General features: G+C 43.7%; 1 protein-coding gene across 5 annotated transcripts in view; it reads right to left on the bottom strand.

The window, feature by feature from the left end:
- The window catches only part of LOC147898070 (vesicle-associated protein 1-2-like), an 82,176-nt gene that overhangs the window by 13,190 nt on the left and 49,273 nt on the right, over positions 1–19,713 (bottom strand). For 4 of the 5 annotated variants that reach the window (XR_015541513.1, XR_015541510.1, XR_015541511.1 and 1 more), the window contains exon 7: positions 17,713–17,790. The exons of the other annotated variant lie outside the window; for it this stretch is intronic. Coding sequence is in view for 1 of the 4 variants with exons in the window: in XM_087379062.1 (XP_087235188.1) it covers positions 17,713–17,790 (78 nt within the window). In the remaining 3 variants the exon portion in view is untranslated. The remainder of the gene's footprint in view (positions 1–17,712; positions 17,791–19,713) is intronic. 5 annotated transcript variants of the gene reach the window in all.

The following is a 19,713-nucleotide window of genomic DNA, read 5'->3' as shown; positions in this document are numbered from 1 at the left end:
TCTGCTGAGTCCTGCCTCTGTCCTGTACCTGCAAAGCATTTGAAGACTTGCTGCCCGCATTATTCTTCCTGCTCATCTCCTCCATAAGGAGAGAGCTCTCTACATCAGCATAAATAAGAGTGGCATTCGAGTTTGACAGGGTGGTCTTGAAAGTGTCCCAACTTTCGGGGAGGGTACACAGCAAGAAAGTAGCCTTGAACTCCTCATCAAGGTTCAACCCCTGTGCAATCAGCTGTACCTTCCTTCATGCGAAGATCAACCAGCTTCTTCAGCCAATAAACCTTACTGGCTGAGCTCTTTTGGGCATATAATTCTTCTAGTCTTTGCCATAGACCATAAGAGGTCTTTTCAGCCTGTACATTGAACACAAGAGTGTCTGAAATAGTGAGCATGATAGCTGCCCTCGCGGACAAATCAAGCTCTTCCCAGTCATCAGCTGCCATATCAGATGGCTTGACACCCTTCACCCCTATGGGCTTAGCAATCTTCTTTAACAGAAGTACATTCAAGCACTGTTCTGCCCATAATGCATAGTTATGTGCTCCTTCCAGTTTCTTTATGTTCAGAATTGAAGAATCACCTCCTCCTGATGCCATATCAGATGAGGAAAGTACCTGACTCCCTGGAAGTAAAAAAAAGACTGAATAAAAGTTCTGATTTCTCAGAAATGCCTGCTCTATTCAAGAGCCAGAAGCACTCTCAAAGGTGCTGTTTTTACTGTCAGTAAAATCTGCAGCAAAACAGTAAATGTCCCTGCAAATACTGTACCTTCTGACAAACTGTTCTGAGCTCAAAGAGGCATAAAAAACAGTAATTTCAGACTGCTGCTGCTGCTCAACAAGAGCTTAACAGTGCATAATTATCTGACAAAACCACTCAGACTGCTGTAAACACTGCTGTACTGACTGTACTGATCACTTCTCCCACCTCAGATGAGGTATATCACTGACTCAAATTGCAGAAACCACTTGACAAACACCCCAAAAAAAAAGTAAATGACCCTCCAGCCTGTCACAAAACCTGCAACAGTAAATGGGATAAATCCCAAGCAATCACCCTTATACCAAGGGGAGAAAATGCATCTGAAGATCTCTGTTGCTAACCCAAGTGCTATCAAACAAAGTCTGGGCAAAAGCCCCTTGATCTGACACCTGAATCAAGTGGAGAACACCTCAACACTGAGGTAGCATGCAATATGAAATCTCTCTGACACTTGTACCTGACAATGTGTAATGCATAGGCTGCCCCTGTGTACTCAGTAACAACACAACTCACAACGTACAGACACCAAGAAGAAAATCTTTTGAGCACTGTCAACGATGGGCAGTTAGGGACCGAGTAAACTCGATGCGCCCTGACCAAGCGTGGCTCAACTGAGATTTTCAAAGTGCGTACAAAGAATGTGACCTGCAACAAATGTCACCAAATGCACTGCGGAAATAAAGCAAATGTGTGCTCCCTGGCTACGCACTGCCTCAAGGCATGTACTGCAAACACATCCAGGCAAAAGCCCTTTGATAAGATCACCCAAAACTGAGAATTTCACTCAGTAAATGCATAGAAACTCCTGCTGTACTTCTGTCCTTCTTGCAGCACGCTTCCCAAAAAAAAAAAAAAATGAGACTTTGCAGCAAAAAACAACCAAGTCCTGCTGTTTCTGTACCCTGCTGGTTCGACGCCAACCCAGTGTACCTGCAGACGGACTGTCGTCCGTACCTGTGTACGGCTGTCCGTACGACTGTACGGACAGTCCGTACAGCTGATGTAAAAGCTGCTGTACTGCAGCAGGCTGGCGACGCCCACGCCCTCGTCAAAGACCTGCAAAAGGTGCAGCTGTTGTACGAAATGCGCCGAAATGCGCCCGCGACCACGCCTTGCAGCTGCCGTACGAAATCGCCCGCGACAAACTGCGCCGCCTGCAATGCACACACCCGCGACCACCGTATCCCCTTCAAAACGCGCCGCCGTACGGCTCTGCGCCCTGGTCCGTACAGTCGTACGGACGACGTACGGCAGTACGGAACTGTCCGTACGTCCGTACAGTTTGGATGAGGATGAGGTAGAGGGAGAGAAAGCTCGATGGCTCTGATACCAGTTGAGAGGGGGAAGAGTGGAGAAAGGGAGCAAGAGAGTGAGAGTGAGAGAGAGACACACTAGTGTGTGGGTGTGAAGGGATGAGTGAGCCACACCACAAACTCACTTATGTTTTATTAGGATTAGGTTTACCCTATGACTGTCTTAAGACAGTCATAGGTGTCCTATCTTTAATTCTTTAATTAAGGGTAGGCAATGTGCCTTTACCCCAACAAGAAATACAGAAGCCTGAAGTCAGGAAGGAGGAGAATATAAAAGAAGAAATTCATGAAATGTCAGAGCTTATGAAGAGTTTGAGTTTGAATTTGATGAACGGTAGGGAAAGAGGTAGATCATCGGGTGGTTATGGCAAAGGCAACATGCCTTCTTCAAATAATTCAGGCCCGTGGCAGGCAAGACAAGGTCAAGGGTCATTTGCACCTTGTGTCCAATGCTTTAATTGTGGAGAGTGGGGACATTACAGCACACACTGTGATAAGCCTCCTCGTGCTGGAGGTCATGTTTATCCATTGCCAACAGGGTTAAATAATAGGGTGAATGATCATAGTGTAGAAGTAAAAGATGCAGGTCAGCTTAGTACCTCTAGAATCCATAAAGCCACTGCATAAGAGAAAGGGAAAGGTAAGGCAGTTACATTTGGCTTGTTGGAGTTGGAGGAAGTTATAGATGTCATGCCATTAGGGAAGAGAGATAGAGAAGAGGAGGTTGGTCCGAGTGCAAAGAAGGGGAAGCAGTCTGAGGAGATGATGACCTACCAAAAGAAGAAGAGCAGGAAGCCCAGAAGAAAGTACAGAACTACAGATTATCCCATGGGGAAGGAGGAAGGAGATTATGATTTGGTGGAAGATCTTTCAGGGAGGAAACCGGACATTACATTTGCCCAAATGATTGGTCTATGCCCAAAGCTTAAAAAAGAATGGAGGCGGGCTGTAAATCTAGCAAAGAAGAACTCTCATAAAGGTACAATTAAGCTGATGTCTGTCTCAGAGTTGCCAGATCTTTTACCTGCTGTAGAAGCCTGGCACAAAGGAAAGGGTTTTGGAGAGGCCTATATAGATGGGGGTGCATAGATTTGTGTGATTACTCAGGCTTGTGTGGAGAGATTAGGACTGAAGATATCCTACTCCTCTTGTTATCGCATCAGAATGGCAAACCACTCCAAGGTGAAGACTTTAGGGATAGTACCTGGCCTGGAGGTTGAGGCATTCAGTGTTTCATGCCGAGTGGATTGTCATGTCATGCCTACGGGGTTGGGAGCCTATCCTTTGATTCTTGGAAGGCCGTGGTTGAGGAAGGTAGGTGCAATTTAGAATTGGTAGAAAGAAATCTTTTCTGTACATATAAATGGGAAGAAATTGAATTTCGATATGGTAAGCAGGGCTGAAGTTTCAGATTCAGCAAGTGAAGAGGAAGAGAGAAGTGAAACCAGCAGTGAGAATGAGAGCTCGGTGACTTCAGAAAGTGATGAAGGAACAATAGCATTGGTGGATTTGGTAGATGAGGATTCACAAGTGGATTTTGTGGGGGCAGCAGGGTTTGGTGAGGAAGAGGTGGATAGGTTTGAGGTTATCAAGGATTTAATGCAGCCCAAATGTTCTCAAGAATCAACCCAGGTGTTGATTGAGCAATCATTGAATCCTGATCTCAATGTTGAGGAGAAAGAAGAATATTTGAATATGTTGCAGAAATACCCCAATTTGTTTATCACCTCTTATGAGGAGAATCAGGGGATTTAAAGGGAAGCCTCTGAGGATTGAGCTGAAGGAAGGTGCCAAACCTGTTTTTCAGAAAATAAGAAGATTAAGCCCGGAATAGAGAGATGTGCTAAAGGAAGAGGTAGATAAGCTTCTCAAGGCATGAATAATTTATCCTGTGGTTCACTCTGATTGGATAAGTCCTGTGGTCATAGTGCCAAAAGGTGTGGACAAATGGAGAGTTTGTGTCGATTACAAGCCTTTGAATGCAGTGACAAAGAGAAACCACTATCCTCTGCCTTTTCTGGATGATATTCTTGATAAAGTGGCGGGTCATGAAATGTACAGCTTGTGTGACGGATATTCAAGGTACTTCCAGATAGCCATAGCCTAGGAAGATCAAATCAATACTACCTTCATTACCCCCTAGGGCTGTTTTTGTTACAGGAAAATGCCTTTTGGAGTTACCAATGGCCCCTCGCACTATCAGGAGAATTCAGATATGATTTTATCACCTTTCCTGGATAAATTTTGTAAAGTGTTTATTGATGACATCTGTGTGTACAGTGGAAGAAGGGAGCACTGTGGCAAGCTGGATCAGGTATTTTATGAGATTGATAATAATGGTGGTCAATTAAATCCTAAGAAGACTCAGTTAGCTCAGGCCAGCATTAAAATATTGGGGCATATTGTATCTGAGAATGGGATTGAGACAGATCCAGGTAAAGTAAAAGCTTTAGTTATGCTGTCCTCTCCTGAGAATACCAAGCAGTTGCATACCTTTCTCCAGAAGATGAAGTATCTGTCGAGATTTATTCATATGTTATCTCAGATTTTGTATCCTCTTTAGCAGGTGGTAAAATCTAAGCCTCTAAAATGGAACGCCAGAGAGTGGAGGTGTTTGAGGCAGTTAAGAAATCCTTGACTCATATTTCAAGTGTAAAGACACCAGATTATTCCAGGACTTTTTATGTGAACCGTCTGTAGGACCAGATGCTATTGGTGCTATTCTTTTGCAGCAAGGAGAGGGTTCTAGATATATGAGGTCAGTCTATTATGCCAGCAAGGTGAAGAGTGAAGTAGAAAGGAAGTAATCAGCGGCTGAATTGGTCCTGGCTAGCCTCTTGTATGATTGTAGGAGATTTCGGTCCTATCTATTGTCCAGGCCTTTTGTGGTTCTCACCTCATGTTCACTACTACCTCATATGTTGAATAGTACAAACATCTCCAGGAGCATGATTAAATGGATAGTAGAGTTACAAGAGTACTCTTTTACCTTCTTGGTTGAGAACTCTACTAGAGCTTCCTTGGCATTTATAGGAGGAATTGTCATTTATGATCCTGGAGGAAAGGAGATTCGGAAAATTAAGAGACTCATGATTAAGGGAGATGCTCTGTTGGTTGTGAAGCAAATTTTAGGTGTCTGGAAGGGTAAGCATGCTCATTTGACGAGATGGATAAGCGCGGTGAAGAAACTGTTAAATCAATTGGATGCCTGGACACTCCAGCATATTGAAAGAGGTAAGAATGTAAATGCACATGATACTGCGCAGGAAATTACAGCAGCTTATGTTGATGCAGTAGGAGTGCAGGAGCCCTTATACAAAGGAAGGGAGACATTAGCTTGTGAGGAAAGCTTCCTGTTGACTGGTAAAGTGCCTGAAGAAGTTCCGAAACAAAGAAAATACAGATTTATTAAAAGCTGTACTTATTATTGTCTGATAGATGATGTTCTTTACATGAAAGGGGCTGATCTGGTGCTCAAAAGAATTCCCTAGCATGAGGAAGTTTTTCATATTCTACAAGCTAATCATGAGGGAGTATGTGGAGGACATTTTGCTTTCAAAATCATGCTCAGGAAAATACTTACAGAAGGGTATGTGTGGCCATCCCTCCAGAGAGACATAAGACATTGGTGCAGGTCATGCCTACAGTGTCACCAGATGAGTAAGAGGACCTTACATCCAGAACTCAGAAATATCATGCTTGCTTATAATATTTTTGAGAAATGGGGAATAGATGCCATCGGTACTCTACCCATGACAGCCAGGGGAAATTGTTATGTGCTGACAGCTGTGGATTATTTGACGAGATGGGCTGAAGCACGAGCAGTACGGGCCGTCAATGTGAAATCTGTACGTAAATTTGTGTATGAGGATATTTGCTGTAGATTTGATGTGCCACTGGAGTTGCTTTCTGATAGAGGTCCAGGTTTTAGGAGTGAACTGATGGATTTATTATGTGGAAAGCTAAAGATTAAACACAGATATGCAAGTCCCTATTATCCCCAATGTAATGGGATGAATGAAAAATTTGATGGTGTGTGTACTAATATCATGGGAAAGATCATGAGAACACATGAGAAGGAGTGGGACCTTGCTATGCACTGGGCTTTATGGTCTTACAGAGTTGCAGTAAAAGAAGTCCCCAGTTTTCACCATTTCATCTTGTTTACGGGAAAGAATCTCTATTACCCTTGGAAGTAACCTGCATTACAAATGTTAATGAAGATAAACGAGGATTCAAATTTTACTTTCCAGGTCCAATTATTGGATTTGCAAGAAGCACAACTAGATAGACAAAAAGCGGTGAACATTATGCTTTGATTCAAGAGGAGAATCAGAAGAGAGCAAACAGGAAATTCAGGGATAAGAAAATCAAGGAGGGTGATCTAGTTTTGAGATACAACAGTAGTCTAGATTCTACCTTCAAGAAGATATTTGTGCTCAAATGGGATGGACCTTTTCGTGTCACGAAGAAATTCAAAAATGGCTCACATCAACTTGAGAATTTGGATGGTCAGCAGCATAAGAATAGAGTCAATGGCTTCAGACTAAAGAAATACTTTCATAGGATCATGAGTGTGGGCAGCTATGGACCTACTGTCATGAAACCAGACAAGCCGGAAGACCTCATGGATGAGGATATCTTTGAAGAAATGCAAATCTTATATACCCCTATTTGCAAGACATGAATGTCTGCAGACTTGGGGATGGGCAAAATGATAGGACAAAATCTATATCAAGTTTTTGAGCACTGTATATAGCTGTGGGTAGGCACATAGTTGTACACATCTAGGGTAAGTGTGGGCTTTTGGCATTTGTGGATTTTTCTTTCATAAGCATGATGGACTAATGTATAGTTTTTTGAGACAATAAAGTATGTTTTGCAGGGTGGCAAATTAGGCTGAGGTGGCTGAACTGATTGGGTAGGCATCTTGCACATGCAAGGTGGCTACGTGAAAGGATGAAGCGGAGCTTCTGGACTGTGAGCTGGAGCTACGTGAAGATGGCGGCTGGGAGTTGATTCGGTTTGATGCTGGAAGGATCTTACTTTGCACTTGACGAAGGCTTCTTGAAGAATTGGGGGGAACGACCAGATCGATGGCAGAGGCTCGTAGTGGAAGGGAGGTTGTGTGAGAACAGGAAAAAACTGTGCGTGAGGAAGGTGAGTGACGGGTTCTGGAAATGGGAGCTTCTCCGACTACGGGAGTCCATGAGTCCCATGGCTTGTGTGATGACAGGAGGTTTGCTCTGTTGGCTATCTTCACATTAAGGTGGAAGAATGAAGTACGTAAGATCTACTGAAAGTGTCGACAACGGCTGCTCTTGAGAGGTTGGAATACATTGTCTGTAGAGATCGTGTGCACCAGGTCCAGGAGAGAAGCTGCTGCGACGACGGAGTTCCTGATACAAGATAGTTGATCGTTAGTTGCATGTGAGCTAGAAGCTTGTTCGGAGAGTGCAAACTTGTAAGTGACGAACGAGTCACTGACTGTTGCTTTGGCTGGAGTTCTTGATACGGGCCAAGATCATCATGCTAAGGGGGGCATGTGATTAGAGGTTAGGCTGCCGTATTTGAAGAGAGCTATGGATGCTGAGGCTTGATAACAAAGAAGGCGATACTGTGGCGTCGCTACTATGCAGGTGTGAAGGAGAAGAGAGATGCAGGTGCTCTGTGAGCAAGTACAGGAGCTGTGAGGCAGTTACCTTTGCGTGGAGGACCTTGGGCGACAAGGAAGGTGATGTTGTGGCGCTATCTTGATCATATGCCAAGCTACGAGCTGCCTACTCTTGTTGGGAGCCTAAGAGACAGGCTGTTTGCTTTTGCTGGAGTCTTGGGGTGCTTGGCTGTGAATCTCGACTGCAAATTTGGAGTTAATAGATTCTGAATGCTCCGTGATGATAAGAGAGGCCGTGTTGCTGGTTTTCTCCACATGAAGGAGATGTTGATGGAAGCTTAGGAGTTTTGGCTGTGGGTTCATAGAATTCTGAGGCAGGCTGTTCTCTGAGTTTTGGGGGGAAGTTCAGTTCTAAGTTTATCTGTTTTGGGCTGTGTAGTCTTTTGGCTCTCTTTGAGTCTGTGTGATCCATGTTCAGTCAGTTTTGTGGGGGTTTGTCTCGGTGCCTAATACAAAGACACATGCTCTGGAACCTGGTTCATAAGCTCAGCATCTACGAGCCCAGATTGTAGCTGATCCCTATGAAGTCTCAGCTATCTGACGTGGTGAAGTACATAATTCCTCGTTGTTTTTCTTTTTTTTCCTTATCAACATAGTACAGTCATGTTCTCTCTAGGATGTTTCATTCACTCCTTTCAGAGCTGCACATGCTTCTGTAGACACCTCATGGGAGATTTGGCTAGTATTGCAGCATGCCATACTTGGAGAGCCAGATGTATAGAGGCATTGGATGGATCCCACGTTCACCCTTCTCAGACATTGGCTAGTATATGGACTGATACTATACATACTTGACGGCCATGAGCATGCAGGGGTCATCGAGAGCAGCCTCTGCTAGGAGGGATATATTTTTCAAAGTGGAGGAGATCACCTTTCTTCTCTGATTCTGCCTCAGGGTTGACATGGCATTTCAGCCTCAACCCTGGTTATTTGCTAGCTCTTTTTGAGTTTGGGATTTTCTCATGCATGGCATGATGCACTCCCGCCCGCATTGAGCTTGCTCATGCTGCTTTCTTTCATACTTAATAGAAGTACTTTTTTGCACACAAAAAGAAGGCTGAGATCCAACCCAAGCAGGCTGGGAATGGAGGGGATAGAAAAGGAAAGGGAGGAGGAAAGGGGAAGAGAGGCAAGAGCGGCGGGGGGCTAGCAGGGAGGAGGCAGGACAGGTGGCAGCAGCTCACATATCATGACGAGAGGATCTCTTGCAGCTACATACATCCAGGACCTGGTTGGCACCTCACGAGCTTCCCCTAAAGTTCAGCTTCAAGAGAGACGACTGCTTATGCGGGTTTCAGTAGAGGGATTCACTAATCCACTGCTTGTGCAGATTTCAATAGAGGGAGTCACTAATCCACCAGGATACACACGGATCCATCTCCCCCACTCCTTGAGGATATCGATCTCGCAAAATGCGTTGTTTCATCACACCGACTTTGCATTGACAGTGGACGGGTTGAGAGAGGGCCGCATCTGCACGTTATGTGATCTGCGAGTCGGGGGAGCATTGTGCTTTTGAATACCTTGTATACTATGAGATCCAAGGTGGTTGTCTCTTCAAGGACAGTTTTGGAACCCTATGTAGTCTCTTGTCCTACCCAGATCAGAGATGCCTGGCAACTTTCATTCAGGAGGCCATCCGACACATGGAGCATTTGCTTAGGACACATAGGCGAGATCAAGGTGTACATAGAGACTCCACTTAGAGCATGATCACTGAGTTTTTCCAGACAGATAGCACTGACCGGGAGGGCTCATGGAGACGGCAGATCCGACAACCAGAGAGAGAGACATGACAGACTTGCCACTGGGTTGAGACACATATCAAACCAGGGAACCTTACCTCCATACTCACCAAATCAGAGGCACGGCTGACGGTAGCACCAGTGGAACTTGTTCATCGTCACAAGGCCAAAGCTAGCAGACCATAGCGGACCACACACAACAGCCACCAACGCTCTATCATAGGCTTTATGCCACCACAACCTCATACATCACTGACTCTCTCTTAGGCTTGACATCTCCGCCAGCTTCCAAATGATCATCATAGTACTGCCGGCCCCCACCATCTTTCTCCATGAGGCCAGAGATTTATGTTTGTGTATTGATATCTTTATGATTCTGGCTTTTGGTATTCATCATGGGCCTTGATGCCAGCTTTGAAGCTCCACCCTTTCAGCTCATTGTATCAGGTTCTTTTAGTCTCTCATAGACCCTTCGCATTTTTTGAATACTTTTAACAAAATTTATTTGTTTTTCTCTCTCTCTTTCTTTTCACACACTCTTTTTTTGTGTGGTGAAAACCTTTTTTGGATTATATTACAAAGTAACTATCCCAAAATGGGATATCCAAACCAAAAGGCTAAAAAATACATCAAGAGAAAATCTCACTATAGGACAAATGTACATCATACTCTATTTAGTGACTTTGAAGGCAATCAAATAGAAATTTCTGCAAAGAGCAGGATCACCATAGACTCTGTGGTTTCTAGCTTTCCAGAGAGTCCAAAGTGCCCAGTACCGAACCTAGGAAAAGAATAAGTCAAACCCCAATCGGCGAGGATAAATCCCAAACAACCAGAAGAACATGCCAAAAGTAGTATGAGGAAAGTGTAAACGCAATCTTTGCCGAAGAATGCCAATGAAGTCAAATGTTTCAGGGCAGCACCAGAAAATATAAGACACAGACTCCCTAAGTGCCAGACGACGACGACCTGGAAACTTGGCCTCTACATGTTTGGCTCCAAATTTCCCAATCTATCCTGGTGGCATATATTCAATTTTATTTGCCTTTGATCTTCTTTACCAGGAAGATCTTACTTCCTTTAAGTCCACTGTTATGGAAATTTTTTGGCATTCAAAACATAGCGGGAAAAGCTTGCGCTTACTTCCTTTATAGCAGTTATGTTTGCCAAAAATGCATGGGGGATTGAATATTCTAAATATTCACGTGCATACTCTTGCTCATAAGGGAAAAATGATGCTTCAATTTCTGCAAGAAGATCATCCTTGGGCTGCTATGATGTGTTGTTTGCTTCTACATATCACCACACCTATTTTTGGCTATTGGAGCCTACTCAGTGGGATTTTCTGCTCGGAAGTAGTGAAGGAAAAGTCAGAGGTTGCCCTCTTATCTCTCCACATGGACAGACTGCCTCCTTTCCAGTACAGCATGGATGCTCCTTTTTCTCCCCTCCTATCACACGAGGTCAACCAGGTTATCCGTGAGGATCTACTACAATTACACACATTCTGGACTTGGTTGGGCCCAAGTGATCTTCCAATTACACGCATTCTGGACTTGGTTGGGCCCGAGTGATCTTCCAATGAAGCTGGGCTTCTATAGAGATCACTTCTTACATATCACATCGGAGGGTTTTATTGATCCACCAGGATACACACAGATTCACCTACCCCACTCGCTAAGGATCTCTCTTGGGCAGTTCCGAGTCTCTTCACACAGACTTCGTATTGAGAGCAGCAGAGCGGAGCGGTTACCCAAGGAGAGGCACATATGCACACTATGTGACATGCACGAGGTTGAGACATAGGAGCATTTCAGCTTTTTCTTTCATTTGACAAGGACCCAGTCAATTTGTTGACGACAAGTAATGGTCCGCCCAAGAGGATAACCAAGATGGCGTACGAATTGAGTAGGCAAAAGAATTTTACCTAGCCATACAAGACTATGCCAGTCTTTTAAATGCAAAGGCAACATCTGAGATTTCTGAAAATTCACATGAAGACCAGCAGCTAGTCCATACAAAGAAAGAGCCTGCATAAGCATGGAGAGATTCCTTTCAATGTTTCGTGGCACATAAAAAGAATCATCTGCATAAGCCTGAGCAACCATAGGTCGACTTCTAGGAATCTCCAATCCATGTAACCTGTCAGTCTCGCCACCAAATAATCCATATATTGAAGCATGGGATGAGTTGCTATGGCATATAAAATGGCACTAAGAGGAAAACCCTAGCGGACCGAACAACGGAGTGTCCAAAATTCCGAGATATCTCCTGACAATATGCATGCAACTTTACTGTCAGTATAGAGCCAATAGATAACATGCTGCAATTTATGACCAAAACCCAAAGCTTGCATAGTCTGCACAATGAAATCCCATTGAATAGTATCAAAATCCTTGGCAATGCCAACTTGCAATAAGAGAACATCTTGCTCTGTATACCTGGCATATTCAATCCCAACATAAGTATTTGCAATATTGTCAATGATATGCCGACGAGGAATAAAGCCATATTGTGCTGGATGCAGGCCATCATGCAAATCCAGCATTGTCTTTGGAATTGGAATCTCCTTTCACTAAAATGGAATTAAGTGATGCTATTAAATCATGTGGTAGATCAAAATTCCCTGGTTGGGATGGTCTCATTGTGGAATTTTTCCTTGCATATTGGAATCTCTTCAAGTCTCCTTTGCTACAGATGATAAACACTGTGCTTGGCAAAATCAACACATGCCAGATTCTTGGAAAAAAGAGCTTGTAAAGCTTCTGCCTAAGAAGTCAATCTGTGAATCATTGGCTGATTGGAGGCCTATCACCCTTATGCTCGTCATCTACAAGATCATCACCAAAATGGTGGTTGATCATATATAGGAGTGACATGCTGTAATAAATGTTGCCTTGCTGAAATAACTTTCTGTGAGGGTCGATCTGAAAATTGAGAAGAAAAGTGATGGACACAAGCTGTAGCAAGCTGTGCTGGGGAAGAGGTCCAAACACCATCAGAAAGAAGAGCCCTGCAAATATTTCCAGAATGCCTCTTATAGTAAAGACTCTTTAAAAACGCTTTAGACGAACATCCTTTTTCTAAGAAAGGCCTCTGTCGTGTCCGAGTCTCGCATTTAGAAAATTTTCTATTGTCATTACATTGCAAACAATGTTTAGCCTAGCATAGATTCTGATTTTCTTCCATTGAAAAAGGCTTAAAATGACTAAGTTCAGTCAAAGACTGACAATCAACTTTAGCTTGGGCCACCTTCTCACTCAAAGTCTTCATATAAATTTTGCCAGTCTCTACTCACTGCTTGCATTCTGGCAACAAAAGCTTCCCAAGCATAATCAATGCCAAAATGCGATTTTTGCAAAAGGGGCTGAAAAGCATCCTTAACCATGGCCTAGTATTCATTATGCTCGAAATAACTATTATTGACAATGAGCAGCCTTCTTTGTGTGAGCCAATCATCCAACATGTCATGAACATAAATCCTCAACCACAAAGGGGCATGATTAGAATGCGTGAAAGCATAATCCACCCAAAGTTTGGTGGTGAGATTATCATTGTGCTGAGGATTAACCCTGTACCAACGATCCAAATGGGCCCAATAAGAAGACTGGGCATTATGCTGAAAAGTATAACCTGGCAACATAGAATGTGGTTCCTTCCAGAGATCAGCAAGGCTTAGCTGAATCAATACATTAGACAAGTGATGGCGCTCAGAAGCCAACATATGAGTATGGCTAGAAGTATTGTCACCCTGTAGAGGCGCATTGTAAAAATCCCCACAAATAAAGGCATGTTGTCTCCAAGTATATCCTTGCATATCACCCCAAATCAAACCTCTACTACGAGAGGATTGAGTCGCATAAATGGATGTGAATTCAAAATTTTCTCCATGGATGAGACACTGTATAATCAACCATCGGCTTTGATTATCATTGAAGGAAACAACTGGCTGAAACCCATGTTTCACCAGGAAGACTATACCCGAATAAGAATGCTCACCAGCATAAAATGTCATACCCAGCAAAATGCCCATGATGACCGGCATACATATGCTGGTGGTTATGTTCTTGCAATGCTACTATATTTGGCTGCAAATGAGTGAGATATCCCCAAACAAGTTTTCATTTCCTGGTATCACATAAACCCTGAACATTGAGAGTGAAACATTTTATGTGCAACAACATATTTAAAGATTATGTACAGCTGAGAACCATAAGGATCTATCTCAGGATCTGGACCACGACCCTGAGATGATGCAAGTGCCCGTGGAGAAGATAAAAGACATGCAATTTCCTCTTCAAGGAAGAGGGTACGACTGGCTATCACAGCAGCCTAAGTAATACCAATCCCTGAGTTCTCTTCGGGGGTATGAGCAGAAGGGGATGAACCATTCCAAGTGCGAGGAGGGAGAGGTCTCCCTACTATCACTATCCTTCTTGGAGCCTTCCAAGCTTCCTACAAAGTCCCCCGCCCCCCCCCCCCCCCGCCCCCCCACACCTTTTGATTGAGAAGTAGAAGGATTCAAAGAAGAGGCATTTCCATTTGAAATAATAGGAGCTTTCCCTTTATCCTCGGCTGTAGTAGCAGGTTTATTTATCTTATTCTTAGCCACTGAGGATCCACCATTATCCTTAGGTTGCATTTGAGCAGGCATGGCATCCGGAGGCATTTTGTGCAAGACGAGAGGACATTGTGAAGCCATGTGTCCAAAATTCTTGCATTCAAAGCAAGCTCCTACAAATAATCCCCATTTAAGCTTGTAAAATGCACTTCCTATAGAAACGTGATTGATAGTGATAGAATAAGATTTTGGAGTGGGATTATCAGTGTCCCACAAGATACAAAATCTATTAGAATTGCCATTTGGTCGCAGAGGACATACCACCTTTCCCAAAGATGCTGCAATTTTTTGCAACAAAGAAGCTAGGCACTGAGGAAAATCCACTACCTCCACCCGTACTGGACAGCGATGCCTAATTAAAGCTTAATAGTCCCTGGTGGGCGACCATGGGAGAACATGCACCATTTGCTGTCCATATAAAAGTGGAGTGTTCCAAATGCATATGTTTATGTTGTTCATCCACCATAATTACTTCAAAAAATCCCCTGGCTGCATAATGCACTTTTCGAACAAAACAACCACCTAAAGTTCGTGTTAGCCAGTTACTCACATCAGCTGCAACTGGCATCCTGCCTGGAAAAAAGATAATAAATGCATGTTTGGCATATTCACGCACAGGATCCACAATATCATCAACCTCAACCATGATCCCAATAGTGGGAACATAGTCTTTCCAATCCTTGCGAGTGTCTTCAAATCCCTCGTGCATCACATCGACAAATATATAGATGTAAAACAGGCAGGCTAGAAATAGAGATACAAAACAGAAATGAATAGAGATAGAAAGGTATAGACAAAGGCTAGAGAAGAGCAAGGGAGAGGACTGACAGAAAAAGAGGCAAGCAGCAGAAAAATGAAATGACGAAAGAGGACTGCACACAGCCCGAGGCCGAACCGTACAATAGTATGGACCTGTACGGAAGAAAAATGTATATGGTACGGAACAAACAAAGCAAAAGAGGCGCAGAGCAAACCACGCAAGGAGGTCAGGCTGTACGGAGACATCAAGCTGTACGGAGACAGTACGAGGGACGTCAGGCTGTACGAAGACATTACGGGGGACATCAGGCTGTACGGAGACAGTATGGGGGGCCTAGCGAGGACGTCTTCAAATCCCTCGTGTATCACATCGACGAATATATAGATGTAAAATAGGTAGGCCAGAAAAAGAGATACAAAACAGAAATGAATAGAGATAGAAAGGTATAGACAAAGGCTAGAGAAGAGCAAGGGAGAGGACTGACAGAAAAAGCGGCAAGCAGCAGAAAATTGAAATGACGAAAGAGGACTGTACATAGCCCAAGGCAGAACCGTACAACAGTACGATCCTGTACGGAAGAGAAGCGTACACAGTAACGAACAAACAAAGCAAAAGAGACACAAAGCAGACCACGCAAGGACGTCCGGCTGTACCGAGACAGTACGTGGGACGTCAGGCTGTACGGAGACAGTACGGGGGGCATCAGGCTATACGGAGACAGTACGGGGGGCTTGGCGGGGACGTCAAACAAGCTTGCAGGAGATCCGAAATGCCATGGTTGCTCTCCACCACTACACACATGCCATGGTTGCTCTCCACCACTACACACACACACACACACACACTTTTTTAATAGTGAAAGCCATGATTGTTTATATTACAAGAAAAGCCACCTCAAAGCAAGGAGCTAGGCTGAAAATCTTCGTATATGCTAAATATACATCATGATTGATGTAGTGAGTCTGCAAGCAGTCAAAAAAAGATTGCTACAAAGAACGCTTGAAGAAAGCAAATAAAGAAAATGTTGGATCACCAAAGACTTTACAATTCCTATTTATCCACAAAGTCCAAAGTGCCCAATAATGAACCCAAACAAAGAAAAGATCAAACTCTTGAGTGCGCGGATGAAAACCAAAGAGCCAGAAGAATTTCCCAAAAGCGGTCGGAAATCTCATTCTCAACCGTGTCAAAGAAAATCCATGAACTCACGGGAGGACGGGCAAAACCAGAACAAATGAAGCACCGTCTCCTAAGAAGCCAAACATCTGCAACATACAGCAGGAGAAATGTGTCTAGACACACACACACACACACCCCCCACATCTTGAAGCACATGCTTTTGCTTTGCTCGCTTCTAGTTTTGAGAGAGATATTCCTATGGTTCATTTTCATTGTGAGACTTTTCTTTGTGAGGAAGGAAAATAAGAATTTGGTTCCATATGGATAAAGCTCATATGAAGGAGGTAATGGGGATGAAAGGTCCAACCTTGGATCACCAGACATATTTTACCACCCAAGGCAACAAGTTGGGTGGGAAACAATGAATGCTTCCCTCAGAAACAGGAAAAAAAAGGAGAAGAGAATGCTAACCTTCGTAATTGAGGGCTTGGTAAGGTCCCTGTGGGCTTGTGTCCTCGCTCAGCTATGGCATGTAAAGCTCATCACCAAGATCCATTTAGGAGGCAGTTTTGATGTCCATTGATAAACCAATCAACCATAAAATGCAATTAAGTAGACAATGGAGTAGATTATGTCATGTTTTCCGTTGGAGCATTCAATTGGAGTTTGTTTTGCTCTCACAAGCCAAAATGGGTGGTCACCCATTGGGAGTACTTTGAAGAATTATCACCCTGTTTGCCCTTGTGACCTTTGCACTCCACTTGGGTGGACCTTCAAATGGATCTTAGTATCCATTTGATGTGAGACAAAACTTCCTAACCACTCACTATCATATGAGACTAAAGTCTTCCACCACGCAACCAACATATTGCCTGTTCGCAATCTTTCCCAACCTATAAAAGCCAGCTATTTCACAAAAGTTTTCTAGTAGATGATATATCCAACGTATCACAAATAGCATAATTTACAATCACAATTTCTCCATCCTCCCTACTAGTTGCCTTTTATCAAAGTAAAACAAGAATATTATTTAGCTTTCATATAAATAAATTTCAAAAAGTTCAAACGTGGTTGTAAGACCATCTACCTATCATCCAGCTTAAGACTTGAGCACATGCAAATGCCATTGAAAAAGAATAATATAATAGAAATATGGTATAGCATAATAACTTGGGAATCAAACTATGATCATAAAAAGTTTGAGCATCAAGGGTTCTTTGAATGTTGTGGAGTCATTTAAATTTTTTCTTGGTCTACTAGCCTTTCGACTAAGAGAAGAAATATCACATCTCTTAAAAAGAAGGGATCTAAGTTAAAATTTCCCCCTTAGTTTGTCCTATAAGAAAAACTGCCTCAGACCCATCACACTCCTAGTTTCCAGGTCAATGCATCTTGGTATTAAGCCATTCACATCATGAAACACCAGTTTTTTTTCAAAAAAGAGAAACAAAAATGGGTGCAGCCATGACATTGCGTAAGGTACTATCTTTTAAATCCCTACTAAGCAATGGTATGCATGCATAAAGGTGTGTGCACTTTACTTTTTTAATACAAGATATCACAAATATTGATGAAAACAAACACCATAGCTGTCCATCTCTTAGTTTGTGAAGTATAGTATGTGTAGCCACTGCAATACTGCATACAAACTGTGCAAGAACAATAGTGACTAGCTAAGCACATCCAAGCTTGAAAATATAAGCTGAGAGAATAATTACCAAATCCTGTTGTAAGCGTTGATTTGCTAAGACCAATGCACTTAGCTCCCTTTTCAGAGTTGTTTCATTGGCCATTGCCTGTAACGCGCACCTTTAGTGCCTCTCTCTCTCTCTCTCTCTCTCTCTCTCTCTCTCTCTGTGTGTGTGTGTGTGTGTGCACATTATTGAATATATCAAGATTGAGGAGGAATCCCTATGGATTCTGACCACAGGGCAATGCCTCTAGGGAGAATGGGGACAGTAATCACTAATATGACAAGAATTGTAAGGATGCGGATAGAACCTGGAAAAAAAACAGGCACAGCCAAGAAAGATGACAAAGCACGAGCATAAAAACAAGTGGTAAGCAACAAAAAAAGGATATTTCTCAAGAGCAAACACAGTGAGGGTTTTGAGGAGCTGAAACAAAACCCCGTAAAGTTTTTCTAGAAATTTGCATGGCGACGAACCTCAAGAAAGGAAAGCATCATGGGAAGACATGATACCGTTCATCAAAAGTGTAAGAAATCCTAGATTTACTATATTTAGAAATGTGCTAAGGAACAGAAAGGAGACTGAAATAGCAAAGAACAAGGAATATTTATATCGCTTTAGTGTCTGTAGTGTGTCATCCATACAGTTGGGCCTCTCTTATATAGAGAGTGAAGAGTCACACATGAAAAGGTGTGTACTCCAAAGTGTATGTGCATGAAGAGGTGTGTACCCCTTGTGAAGGGTGTGACCCTTGATGAGAAAAGAAAGAAAGAAAGAAATTTTATTAGAGTCTTCGGAAGACCGATGGGTCTATGAGACTGAACGAAAACCTGATACAAATCACAGTAAGGGTGGAGCTACTGAAATGAGCATCATCACCCGTGCTGAATCCTAAGTCTGATCATACATAATCAAATACATCTGGATGTAACAATGAAAAGAAAAGGACTGGAACGGAGCAGAATCCTCCGTATGTCATGTCGCCCTGGCTGGTGCATAGCCGTTGATGGGACGCTGCCGCCCGTCAAGGTGTGTTGTGCGTCTCGGTCTCTTAGACGAGGCTCGACGCAAGACCAGAGCCACCGTGACTCCCGTGGGACGTATCCCGGGCCTAAACAATGACAGGAGGTCCCCCAGAGTGATCTGTGTGTCCCCTCAATGTCTCGTGTGTCGTGCAGCAGTTGTCGCGGGTCGGGGTATCTGTCATGTCTGCGGCTAAAGACTGGACGATCAATGTCACTCGATGGGAAAAACTCTGTGATCTTGCTTTGAGAGGTGTCTGATGATGTGGCCAAGCCCCGTCGCCTAAGTAAGTACTCTCTGTGTCGGACCCCCTCGTGAATAAAGGCCGCGAGGCATCTCTGATTTGGGTAGGGGAATCTGAAAAGGAGCCCGGAGCTGTCTCTGAAGAGGCAATGGTAGCGACCTTGGATCTCGTAGTACACTAGGCACTTGAAAACAAAATGCTCCTCCGACTCAACCTCTTGGCAGTCGCAAAATATGCATAAGCGATGCTCCCTAGGAATCCCCTCTGCTCTGCCGCTCTCTATGCGGAGGCGGTGTGATGATACCCGAAACTGTCCGATGGAGATCCGTAGTGAGTGAGGCATATGAAGCTCATTATACCCTGGTGGTGTGATGAATTCCTCCTCTGAAATACAAAGACAATAATCTCTGTAGAAACTCAACTAGACTGGAAGCTCCCTCGAATCCAACCAAGTCTTAAAGGTGTGTAGCTGCAGGAGATCCTCTCGAATGACCTGGTTGGTGTGTGGCCCGATCGGGATGGTGGGTGGGAGTACCGGAGGGGCATCTAAATGTACTGAAAAGGAGGTATCCTATCGATGTGGAACCCTAGTCTCACAAACCATCTGTGAGTCCGTGCATACCAGCATCGCTCGTCTCCCTCTGCTGCCAACCTCATGGAGGAATCGAGAGCCAACCATGGCAACCTCTGTCTCCCTGATGTGCAGTCCCCATATGATCTAGCCCGGTGTAGATATGTGATGGTCTGAAAGGCTGCATCTA

Source organism: Dipteris shenzhenensis, chromosome 9, assembly GCF_047967505.1.
Source record: "Dipteris shenzhenensis isolate YYH24624 ecotype China chromosome 9, Dip_SZ_1.0, whole genome shotgun sequence".
In the NCBI taxonomy this organism is placed as follows: Eukaryota; Viridiplantae; Streptophyta; class Polypodiopsida; order Gleicheniales; family Dipteridaceae; genus Dipteris; species Dipteris shenzhenensis.
Note: the sequence above shows the minus strand (reverse complement) of the source record. Positions and strands in the feature narration are given on the sequence as shown.